This window comes from Poromitra crassiceps (genome assembly GCF_964638095.1).
Source record: "Poromitra crassiceps genome assembly, chromosome: 19".
NCBI lineage: Eukaryota > Metazoa > Chordata > Actinopteri > Beryciformes > Melamphaidae > Poromitra > Poromitra crassiceps.
Genome location: NC_139646.1, coordinates 6,654,875 through 6,668,033, shown reverse-complemented (window position 1 = coordinate 6,668,033; position 13,159 = coordinate 6,654,875). Strand labels below are relative to the sequence as shown.

General features: G+C 44.7%; 1 protein-coding gene across 1 annotated transcript; it reads left to right on the top strand.

Annotated features, from left to right (window-relative positions):
* The first annotated feature begins 3,223 nt into the window (after positions 1–3,223).
* On the top strand, positions 3,224–13,159 carry mief2 (mitochondrial elongation factor 2). The gene is made up of 8 exons (XM_083655708.1): positions 3,224–3,304; positions 4,314–4,473; positions 4,716–4,881; positions 4,972–5,069; positions 7,746–7,922; positions 8,049–8,212; positions 10,757–10,909; positions 11,550–13,159. The coding sequence occupies exons 2-8, from the start codon at positions 4,336–4,338 to the stop codon at positions 12,058–12,060; spliced, it is 1,407 nt and encodes a 468-aa protein (XP_083511834.1). The 5' UTR covers positions 3,224–3,304; positions 4,314–4,335; the 3' UTR covers positions 12,061–13,159.

Sequence of the window (13,159 nt, the reverse complement as noted above, 5' to 3'; positions counted from 1 at the left end):
TTGGGCCAGTTCAAAAAGTGACTTGGAACAAAAACAACCTTGTTATGTCGTGTTTGAATTGATCTACAAAGTCTGCTGAAGAGAAATTCAATTATACAGATTGATTTGTCCTTTCAGTTTGCGGTATAAACACAGCCAAATTAGTTCCTTGCTGCCGTCTGACCCAGTCAGCCAACATTTGGCAGAGCTTGCCGTTAGCCGACTGCTACTGTAGTTTGGAGTTACATAGGAATAAAAATAGACGTGGTTTCTAAACATTCTAAAAACTGGATGGGTGTTCACGCTGTTGTGTAGGACAGTTATCTCTACATTTGTAAACATGGCAATCTTTACCAAAGGTTACAAAATGAGCTGAGATCAATATCTGTGTTGAGATGGCCAACAGTCACCAAGAGACATCCTGGATCTGCTCTGACAGTGAATGGGAAACTAAACTGACTGTGGATACAGTTGCAGTAGCTACATGAGATGGTTTCTTGGGGATGGGAAAGTAGAAAAATGCGAGCACACTCGGAGAGTGAACAAAGAGGTCCGGTGCACGGCACGAGTACAGATTAAACAAGAAGAAAAAGCCAGCACTCAAAAAGTCCTTTTCAATGTTTAATTTACCTCAGTCAGGAGTACATTACATACATGTTTCGGCCCTACGGCCTTCCTCAGTGTGGTGAGGCCTTCCACACTGAGGAAGGCCGTAGGGCCGAAACATGTATGTGCTGTACTCCTGACTGAGGTAAATTAAACATTGAAAAGGACTTTTTGAGTGCTGGCTTTTTCTTCTTGGGGATGGGGCCACATTTTCTGACTTGTAACTGTTAGCACAACAATGAAATGAAGCTCAAAAAGTCTAGGGTTCCACAAAGTCGGCCTCCCAGTCCACTAGCCACATTTCTTTAGAAAGTAGTTGTCCCTCATCCCTGCTGCCTTCTCGGGTGTCTGGTAAGGAGAACAACGCACTGGGACATTGGTCAGTTTACTGCATGGGAGCACTAATTATTCACAGTTGAATAAGGGAACTGTCTGCTTATTCAGGCTTTCTGGCCACCATAAATAATGTAAATTGATTTGCCCTCTACTGTAATTTGTTCTATATTTATAAAAGATAATGCTATCTGGCCTTAATTACACCCAATGTTAACTAAGTTCAAATGGGGGGGGGGGGGTTGAGCTGCAAAAGATAACGAAATGTTGGCTATCAGACAGAGCCATCCCTCCATTCTCAATGTGTGACTGATACAGCAAACTTCTCTGAACATTAGAGTAGAATGAAATTCACTTTGAATGTCTGATCTGTAGTTTTGTGATGTCCATGCTGATGGTCAAGAGAAAGACCTTTCCTGAGGGGATCTGAAGAGGGCAACATCACCCCAAATCCATCTTCACTTTAAAAAAAACATGCTCAATTTGCATTTACCTTCCCGGGATTCACATTCAACCAGATAGGAATCTTACTGAATATTGCGTGAATATGTTGTTAGGTCCTGTAGAGCAGTGGTTCTCAAAGTCGCGTCCTGGACACCGTCAAGGACCTATAGGCCCTTTTCACAACAACCATTTTTAGGTGGTAAAGCAGGTGTAACCAATAACATTAATGAGGGCCCTGCCACTGGAACACCTAAATGGAATGGAACCATCATTAATTAATGGTATTGTTTACACCTGCTTTACCACCTCAAAACATTTGCTGTGAAAAGGGTCTATATACTATGGCTATTGCATTTCAACAAAACATTGCTGTCAGTGAGGTACATGCTAGTGGTTCTGTCTGTCAATGTGCCTGGCATTACTGTGCATATAGTGCAGTGGTTTCAAAGTGGGGTCCGGGGGGTCCCCAGCAAAAAGGAATTTATTATTTTCACTAGAATTCCATCCATAAGTGACTGTATGACTATTTTGATCATGGATTTCATACACTTTATGTAATAAAACATCTACAAGTGTGACAATCCTCCCACTCTCCTGGCCCTGTCTTGCAGGAGCCTGGTTTTGGGGACATTAGGCTGATTGGGTGCACCTTGGCCCGGTGCACTCATTGGACTTAAGAAGACAGACGATAGTTTGTGTTGTCTAGTAATTAGTACTTAGTTTAGTTAAAAAATTATTGTTTTAACTTTCACCTTAGTGTCTGACTCCCCTCATATGTTACAACCCGGCTCAAGGAAGTAACAAATAAGGGGAGTCATACACCAAATTAAAAGTTTAAAGAATAATTTACTAAATAATTAACTAAAACTAAGAGGAAATAACTAGACAACACAAACTACATTAAACAAACAAACAGAACAAAAGGTGCATCTGTGAGGAGGGAGAGAGACCGAATGGTCTGAAGGTCTTCTGCCCACTGCACTGGGCCCAGCCAGGTGCACTCAATCAGCCTAACGACCCCAACACCAAGCTCCTGCAATGCCAGCATAGTGGGAGGGTCATCACAAAAGCTAAAACCTTATCAGATGGGGACCCCAGGATATAATCTTATCAAATGGGGGTCCGTGGTCTAATTTGTGTCAGTTTAGGGGTCCTTGACATGAAAAAGTTTGAGAACCACTGTTGTAGAGCCATACTGCCCAGATGTCAATAGAACAGTCTCAGAATTTGTGAAGTAACATCATTCAAATAGAAATATGCTCTCTGGTTTCTAGCTTTGGGACAGTACATGTTTTAAGATGATAATATGGATATTATGCAAAGTTTATGGGAGAGTGGATTTCACTTTAAGCTATCAAGACCATACAGAAGACATAATACTCAAATGCTAATCTGTTTTGGACCTTTGCAATGAGATGCCTCTGTTTTCAAACATTCAAGACTGTTTCCTGTTATTGTATCAGTTTGTGCTTTACACACCTTGGATATTTCAAGAAAGTGGACTTCAAAATGAAAAACTAAAGTTATACAGCTAAGTCTGGAAGAAGATTAAAATATACAATCAAAGGCAACGAAGAGTATGGCAAAGAGTAGACAAATAAGAGGAATGCACAAAAAGGAAAATGAGACATCAGACAAGTTGCATTTAAAAATTGTATTTTGCATTTCCTTTTTATTATTATTATTATTATTATTATTATTATTATTTTTTTTATCATCATCATAAATGCAAAACAGACAGGAGAACCCTTGGATCTACTTGGTTTCTATTGGATCGACAGAATGTCAGTCAGCGGTCTGTGGGCGGGGCGTTTGGAACTGACATGACAGTTGTTGCTGCTAGCTAGCCGCTAGCTGGTTAGCCGAGGGCTGTGTCGTTGAGAACATGACACTATTTTAATGGTTTGGGGTCAGATTGTTATATTTTTCTCCTCGGTAAGTGGTAAGTATCGCATTAGTTCAAATAATAAGTTAGGTAACGCTAATAGTGATTGTTCTTATAATTGGCTATAGTCAGCTAACGCTAACTGCCATTGAGCTCACTTGTTAGCGTAGCTAGGGTTACTGACTAGTAGCAAACAGAAATCGTGTTTGTTTGCCAGCCCGATTGCTATCGCAATATTGAGACATGAAGATCACAACATAGGTGGTTAATTTGGCATTTAACGCTATGCTTTTGCTGAACAGATCGCATCTGTCTTGCTAGGTTATTGACATGACATAGCTAACTCGGCAAAAGTTAGCACAAAGTCAGACACCCTTCAGGCTGCCCATCCCACTCATAACATGCAAAATAACAACCGTAGCGGCTGACTGGCCTATTTATTTAACAGTTCCGAGATTCAATTTATCTGCTTCTGCGAGCAGTTTTCTAACCAACTTTTTTTTTTAACCAGTTAACGCTATGTAACGTTAGTTCACTTGGGTACACTAAACCAAAAGTGAACCGTGCTCTGATGACAGTGGCACTGTGACGTTACTGTACGGACTGCTGTAACGTGTAATCTGTCATGGGTGGTTGTTTGATCAGGCAAATGTGACTCACACGGTGCATTGCGTCTATAAATAGGGTAAAGTCGTCGTCCTTGGGACCACGTACCTCTGGCAAAGAGAGGGGACGCTCTAGTCTGAAAGGCCTAGAGTAGAGTGGCGTTCTGCGGCTATTTCTGGATCCCAGGTGCTAAAGGCTAAATAGATAAACACAGTGCACAAGTTTAGTTTCGTGCAAGCTGACAAAGTGTATCTGCTCCAGAAATGGGCAAACCCACAGTGCAGAAATGTTCAGCTTGAGCACAGATCATAGCATGTACAACACGATTCCTGCTATACAACTCTAGAGAAAGATACAGTTGGAGAACAACTCTTATATTTCCTATTAGCCCGCAGGCATATTTTGAGTTGCTTCACAATAACATTTTCTCCCATAAATGTACCCATTCTGCTTTTCCAAGGCTAACCACAAGGAAGGAAGCAATGGACTTCCAGGGCAGTAGGAGGCGAGGAGAGGATGGCATTGCTATGGTCATCGACTTCCTGCTGTCAAATGCCCGATTGGTTCTGGGAGTTGGTGGGGCTGCAGTGCTGGGCATTGCTACACTGGCAGTCAAACGGGTGAGTGTGTGTTTCTTTTACTTTCTCCCTGTGCCTAATCTCCACGCACCATGGAAATCCAAATATCATCTTTGGCCAAGGAGAATGTCACCTTAGGCAGAATAAGGGAACGTTTCTTTCTCCTGATTCCTTGTACCACTGAACTCTGGGTCTGTTTGCATGTCGGCTTATGTCAGTATATGTACCACTATCTGTGTTTGCACTCGTGTTTGACTTTGACTGCGGGTGCTCATGTGTTTTAGCTGATAGAGCGTGCAGGCCGTGCTGCAGAGGACGAAAAGGTGGAGCAGAAGATGGCCGAGAGCTGGGAAGAGCTGAGTTTAGTCTCCGCTTCCCCCACACTGATCAGGAAGGGTATCGAAGGAGTGGTGATGAAACATGTTGCTAAGGCAGCCAGACAGCAGAAAGGTACAGGCTACAGAAAGTACACCGCCACACGTGACCCCAACCTCCTGTTGTTGCAGATTTGACACCTGTTCAAACCTCTTTTTCTATCAGCTGACCTGTGCCAGCAGCCACAGATGTCTAGTCTGGAGGTCCAGTCAAAGCCAGAGTCCAAACCCAAGCAACTCCAGCTGTGTGTCCTCACCTTACAGGTACATTGTGACTCTCTTTTACATTTGACCTCTTAAAGCAGCTACGAGCAAGATTTTCGATTGTTATTAAACAGTCTAAATTTAATATCGATGCATCACATCTTACCTCTAATAGTAGACGAGACCAGCGCAGAGTAGTCTCGCTTGAACCCCGAGTGAATCGGCCAGTGTTAGTCTGTCTGTGGCCAGGGCAGATCAGGAAGTGAAATGAAACGGTTTGCAGCAGCCACTTCAGCCATAACCACAAAATAACTTCCAAAAAACCTGTTAGAATATAACGAGAGATGTTCGCGAGAGTAGCAAGCCCCTGCATGGCGTTCTCCTTGTTTATGGTCTGTTGCTAGGCAGAGCGAAACGGCGGAAGGCAGGCAGCTGCCGTGAACCGTTTCGTTTCACTTCCGGGTTTATCCGGCCCGCCGGTAGACAGATAGAGAGAGAGAGCCCCCTGGTGACGCGAGGTTAGACAGACACAGACTCTATAATCATCAAGAGAGCAATCTCAGATTCACACGGCTTTGGTCCCAGCTACTATTATAGGTAAGATGTGATGCATCAATATTGTAATTATACTAGAAAGAACAAAGGAAGTCCAAGGCAACTCTTCAAGAATATTTTTAAAAAGCCTTTAATAAAATATGGCTTCCACCGACATGCTTCGGCCAAACTGGCCTTTCTCAAGGTGATTTACGAGAAAGGCCAGTTTGGCCGAAACATGTCGGTGGAAGCCATATTTTATTAAAGGCTTTTTAAAAATATTCTTGAAGAGTTGCCTTGGACTTCCTTTGTTCTTTCTACTGAATCTTCCACCGTATGGATCCAATCAGCACCTTCTGAGAAAGCCTACACTCGACAGAACGCCGTAGCCCTCTTTCCCCATTTTCTTCTCTATTGTAATTATACTGTTTAATAACAATCGAAAATCTTGCTCGTAGCTGCTTTAAAGGGACAGGTCACACATTCCGCTCCCCTCTCATTGTTTTCCTCTCTTCACAAAAACAAGTAAATCTCCAAATAAACCAACTAAAATCTCCTGCGACCCACCTGTGGGTCCCGACCAAGTCTTTGGGAATGAGTGCCCTAGTAGATGCTTTGTTCGGAGTATCTCTATTAGAGCCGGGCTCTGTGTGTTCGTTGGTAGCGCTTTTTGCAGTGTGCACTGATTAGAGCAGTGATCCTCACTATTTCTTCGATGAGAGCCGCACTGGCAGGACAAAGTCAATAGGAGAGCCACTTTTACCGCAAAACACCAAAAGCCACCCCAACCAAGCACATCTGCCTACCATTTTTTTGTTTTATTGTTTTCCACACACACATACACACACACATACACACACACACACACACACACACACACACACACACACACACCAGTTTCCCCTAGAAAATCTTTCAGGCCTGGAGGGATTTCGAAACGTACCCCGGCCGCAACGGTGGGGGCCGTCGCTGGCGACGCAGAAGTTTTAGCGAACCTGTTCACATATCTATGTTCGCAATGGCATCCCAAGTATCATCATACTATTATGGGATGCGATGCGAACAGTTGTATTACGGGATGTGCGTTTCCCAGACAACGACACACGTTGACACGTTTTGGAACAGCGCTGCACGCTGGCACAATACTCCTAAAAGCAAAATGCTTATTGTTTTGAATGATTTGGCACCTTCTATCACTGTCAACACCAGTATTGTAATAAAATGCCATAAAGGTTTATTGAAATTTTGGGGTAGAGCCGCCAACTAAAGCTTCGAGAGCCGCCAGCGTCTCGCGAGCTGCGCAATGAGGAACTAGGGATTAGAGGAATTACGGTACTGTATGTGCTCTTTAGGCCCAGCAGATTCCCATGAGCCCCCCTGCATAATATACAGGAAATGCCGTGCCGATGACGCTCGTATCATCATTCTCTTACCTTTACAAGAGCTACTTGAATGGCTCTGCCTCTGATTCAATCCGCCCAGCTGTATTCCTCTGCTCTGGGTTGCTTTGTTTACCAAAAATGGCTAAAGCTTTTCTTCCTTGCAGTTAGTTCATTGGCAAAACATCCTCTATAGCTAAAGCTCTTTATAAAAAAAACAACTCCTCTGTTCACTCAGAGGCACAAACAGCTTTGACTATTGTCTAATGCAAGAGAAAGCTGCTTGTATTCCCATTGCACTTGTAAAGCATGTGTAAAACTTGTAACTCCAGTGGGCTGGGCCTATCAGAGTTATTGGTTTAACTCCAGTGGGCTGGGCCTATCAGTGTTATTGGTTTAACTCCAGTGGGCTGGGCCTATCAGTGTTATTGGTTTAACTCCAGTGGGCCGGGCCTATCAGTGTCCAGATGCAGCTACGCGTTAGGTGCAACGACAGCGAGAAACGAGCCTGTGATAGACGGATGGTTCATCCAATCACCTGCCAGGTATTTTTTGAATGCGCCTGCCCTTTTTCAAACAGTTTCCAAAGGCAGTCATAGATGGTTCTGTGTAACAAACCATCTGCGAGAGTCAGGTTAATCAAATACACGAATAATGGAAAACTATCCTGGAAAATAGTCTGTGGATTTAACCTCTATTAGGGTGAGATTGACATTGGTCATCTTGACAAAAACCAAGTATTATTATTTAATCCTAACCCTCACAACCCCTCATTACTCATCCCATGATGTGTGTGTGTGTGTGTGTGTGTGTGTGTGTTCAGGAGCGTCTGCAGCAGTACTACCAGACCAGAGCAGCACTAGTTCCGGAAGAGGTGCGCAGGGCCCAGACTCTGGCTCTGGACATGTGCACTGAGATCCAGGGCTTCCTCCGCACACGTCACCCCGACATGCCCCTGGGAGAGATGAGCCTGGGTGGCTCTCTACTGGATGACCTGCAGGTGTCTTTCCCTCTGACAGGACACTTTTACATTCATGTCCTGGCTCTTTAGTGGCAGTGTATAACAAAGTGTTGAATGACATGGATTTAATTCAGTGTGTGTGTGTGTGTGTGTGTGTGCGTTTAGGTGGTGAGTGCGGACCATGCGTGCCTGCTGGTGCCCCTCCGGCTGGAACCCTCTCTATGGCGCCTCATCCCTGGAGAGGAAACACTCCTCACACACCCGCTCCACTGGATGGTCCGACGGGTTAATCTGGAATACTTCCCCAGGGGACGGAGCTACTGGGACAGGTACTCGTATACAGATGGAAAATACTTTTTCCTTTTTCTTTTTCTATCCAATTGTACTTTGCCCAATTCCCCCCTTTGCCGATCTGGGGATACATGTGCAGTCGCCAGTGGCTTATTTTCACCTGACAGCGAGGCGTTTCACCGGCAGGCCGTACGTACCATGTGGGAGGATCACACTGCGTCCCGTCCCCACCCCACCCCCTGGCTTCCCACCCGCAGACACGGCCAATTGTGCCCGTATGGGCCAAGCTGGATGTAACATGGGGGCTCGAAACCTGCAACCCTCGACCCAGACACCCGAATGGAAAATACTTTATGTTTCTGCTCTTGATGGCAAATTTGCGTTTGTGCCTCTACAGAGGAATCAGGCCAGTTGGTGTTACTAGCAAGTTTATTGCAAATGATCAAAGCCATGATTCTACAATCTTTGCAGTAAGGCACATACATGTTTATTTTTCTCACTGCTACAAAGGCAAATTAATACATTATTATTGATGCTACATGAAAATGGACTAAACCTGATGTGGATGAGCGGTGAGAACAAGTATATAATGTGGCTTATCATCTGGGAGCCTCCCATCACAGATGCTTTATTGAATTAGCCCTTCTCACAGCTGCCATTTTGTGTCTAAAAGGCAGGGGAAACGCAGGTGCAACCAACTCACTAATTAGGGCCCCAGCACTGGAACACCTAAATGGACTGGAAGTTGGACACCCTAATTAAGGTTTTGGTGCACCTGTGAAACTTCCTGCCTTTTAGACACAAAATGGTGGCTGTGAAAAGGGTCTATTCGGCCTGCACCCCCACTGTCAAATTTGATCATAGTTTTACCTCCTACGCTACATCTTCGTTGCACCTGCACTTAGGCTTACATTTAGCCCTCCCCATCTCAATCTGTGATCCTCACCGTGCACAACTGCTACATGGCGTTCTCTGACTTTTCAAGAAGTTAGATATTTTCCAATGCTGTACCAAACATCAGAAATATGTAGGAAGCCTGCATGTAGGCAAGAGCTCTGAGCAACACATGTCATCAATGAAGATGTTGGTCTGTTTGCCAGTAGGGTGATGCTTTGCTTGCCTGCATTTTCTCATTATGGAGTAGGGGGAAGAGAGAGAGAGGGAGACCTGTCCAATTTCATTCATTTTCGTAAAGCAACTACGAGCAAGATTTTCGATTGTTATTAAACAGTACGGTTTACGGCAGCCACTTCGGCCATAACCACAAAATTACTTCCAAACAAACTGTTGGATATCACAAGAGATGTTCGCGAGGGTACAAAGCCCCTTGAAGTAGCGAGGAAAGCTGTTTTGGGTCTGTTGCTACGGCCGTAAACCGTTTCGCTCTGCCTAGCAACGGTTTACAGCTGCCGTAAACCGCTTCGCTCTGCCTAGCAACGGTTTACAGTTGCCGTAAACCGTTTCGCTCTGCCTAGCAACAGATCCAAAACAAGAATAAGGACGGCTTTCCTCGCTACTTCAAGGGGCTTTCTACTCTCGCGAACATCTCTCGTTATATTCTAACAGTTTGTTTGGAAGTAATTTTGCGGTTATGGCCGAACTGGATGCCGTAAACCGTTTCGTTTCACTTCCGCATCTATCCGTGATGGAGAGAGACCATGAGAGACTCAAAACAACAAGATACTGTAGCACTCGCAGATTCATTGTGCTTTGGTCTCATCTGCTGTTACAGGTAAGATGTGAGGTAGGGATGTTCATTTTGAAAAATTTCCATAATCGAAAATCGGGAAAATTAACGATCAATTATCGATTAATCGATTATCGATAGCGTAATAATAATAATAATAGTAATAATAATAATAATAATAATATATTTTTTTACTCTGGTCTGGTAATAATGTTGCACGTTCTCGGCCAGCTATAATGGCGATGCCGCTGTGTAGTAAGAATATCAGACACTAGCGCTGTGGCCAGGTAAACAAACATGTTACATGTCAGGTTACATGATCCAGCTTAGCTGACAGCACAAGAGTAATTTAGGCCTGAGCCTCACTGAGGTCCGCAGACCGCTGGGTGCGTTTGTTTGTGTCCCCGGCGCATGAATTCCCCATGTTTAAAACAGTTTTGTTGGCACAAAGGCCCGTGCCCAGCCAGAAAACTAGAGACTATATGAAGCTCCACCTCACGTTAGTCGGCTGTGCAATGGAGTGGGGCGAGGAGGAACGAATTCCACCCAAACCTAGTCTGCAAAATGTTAATTTTTATTTTTATTTTATTTTAATTTTTTTAATAATAACAATAATCGATCCAATTCCTTAACGATCAATTATCGATTTTCGATAATTGATGAACATCCCTAATGTGAGGCATCACTATTACATTTAGACTGTTTCATAACAAGTGAAAATCTTGCTCGTAGTTGCTTCAAACTCTGAAATGATATTCAAGTGGTAGTAGAATTGGATGCAGTGGGGCACCGCAGCTGAACATTATGTAGCAGACACACTTGTCAAAGGTGAAAAATGGAGCGATTAACTGAAATGTCACATCTCTGTGGCTGCTGCTGCGTTTGTCTCCTGCAGGTTCCTGGTGGGGGGTTACCTGTCTTCAGAGGCTCTAGTGAGCATGCTCAGTAAGGCCATCATGGAAACAATGAACTGGCTGGTCATCAGCAGCACTCTGGACTGTCTGGTCAGACCAGTACTAGGAGGACCAGAACTTCGACTGGAGATTAGGTGTGTTTCTCCGTACGCATGGCAGTTTTCACAGGTCTTTGAAAATGATCCAGTGTGGATAGCGTATTTTCAATGTTGGAAATGTGCTTCAACTCTAAATTGTTTGGTTCTCGTTAGCTAACGTTACGTCTGTTGTCATCCGGACTGCTTAAAGAACCTTTTTGCACTATGAAACAGGCTAGAACCTGTATTTTACAACATAAGGATGACATTGTAGTTACGTATATAATAGTGAATGATGTGGGCGTTAACCTAATGAAAACCGTTAAACATTGAATTCAGTTCCGTGATGAGTATACAAGCTGTATGTTTAGAGAAAATTAGTCAATACTAGTAAAACTAGTAGAGTTTCAATGGTAAGCCCCTGCTCAGTTGGAATGAACGGTGCTCTTGATCAGCCTGTTGTACGTGTGTCCTCCCCACTGTCTTGCATGGAAATAAAGTATCTAAAATGCGATTTAAAGGGAATAATTTCAATGATATACTATTCATTCTCAATTCTCCACGGACGTGTGTGTGTGTGTGTGTGTGTGTGTGTGTGTGTGTGTGTGTGTGTGTGTGTGTGTGTGTGTGTGTGTGTGTGTGTGTGTGTGTGTGTGTGTGTGTGTGTGTGTGTGTGTGTGTGTGTGTGATCGTCTAGGCCCGAAGATGCAACGGGAGGAGCGGGCAGCGGTGACCACCCCCTGTTCGTCACCATGGTGCCTCTGCTGAGGGAGGGGGACGTGGTTCTGACGGCCCAGCCGGAGCTCACCTCTCCCTGGGTCAACGCCTGGCGCCTCTCCCTCTACCCCTGGGAGACCCAGCGGCTGGCACAGCTCGACGCCTCCGACGGCGGCTGCCGCAAACTGCTGCTCAAAACCCTGAAGGCGGTGTGCAGACTGAGCCCCGCCCTGCGAGCGCTCAGAGCCGCGCCGCTGGCCAACCTCGTCCTGCACCTCAGCGACAGGGAGAGCGACTGGTCAGAGAGCAGCCTGGACGTGCGATTCCAGCAGTGTATCACAGAGCTGATTGGATACCTCGAGCAAGGGCCACTGCCCAGTTACTTCAAGCCGGCCGTCAACCTTCTGAGCGGTTTGTCAGAGGACCAGGTGGACCAGATGGGCTTCATGCTCTACTGCGCTGTGTCAGAGCCAGATATCCTGCTCATATAGCTTCCTGCACAACATACAAGAGTTCATATAAGACAAGTTCAGACGAGTACACAACCTGAGGTCAAACGAAGCTTTGAAGGAGATCTCTTTATTAATTAACGATGTTTGGTTCAGAGTGAAGATGATGGAAGAGGCCCAATAAGGATAGCAAACATGCTTCACCGTACACTTGACACTGGCTTCCTCTCCTGGTTTACTTCCTCCCCCCTCCTACACTGATCCAAGGGAACAGGGTACAGCTGGGGAAAGACAACATGGCGGGCACCATGGACTAGAGTCTACCCTCACAGTTAAACAGTGCAGGTGGAGGAAAAGAAGATACAAGGAGGCTGAAATGCATACTGCAAGCTCGAGATAGGCCACATCCCTGATCAAAACAAACCACTCCAGGGAAAGGAGATGTGCCAAGCAAAGGGGTTGAGGAAGTGTTCATTAAAATGTTTGACATGATGCTTTAAGATGTGCCTGATCATAACTCCACACACACACACAGCCAGCCAAGTCCACATTAACTATTTACGTAGATCTATAAGGAGTATGTGGTCAGACTACTGGAGTTTCCACGTCCTACAATAACAGTTTGTGTGCGATTATGATCCTTAGTTCATATTATGTCATGTTTTTGTGTGTGGGAGTCGCTGAGAGTTAACATGGCCATACATACATATCCATTAACAGCAGGGAAAGATTGTGTGAAGCCGTTTGGGTGCTGTGAATGCATATATACTTTCTATCATGTCTCACTGAATAGATTGTCTGTGCTCTGCATCATTTTGCTGGCTCGCCTTTAAAATAGAACTATGCAGAAGTATAACGACCGCCAGGTCTCACTGCACTTCCACCATTCATCCTGCCTCACCGGTCAGTATGTTACATGTATATTTTGCTGTCATACTGGAGGTTGAAGTGTGCAATACCCCCCCCCCCCCCAAAAATCTGTTGCCAATCGTATTTGGGTAAACTAAACCCTTAAGTTGTAACAGTTGCCTAAGAATTGTATGCAGTTGCTTTTTAATACAGTGTGAATGTTGGTGTCGGTTGGTTTAGTTGTGTTTTTGTGGTGAGTGAGAGAATTGAAGAGTGAAAATGTAAATAAAGT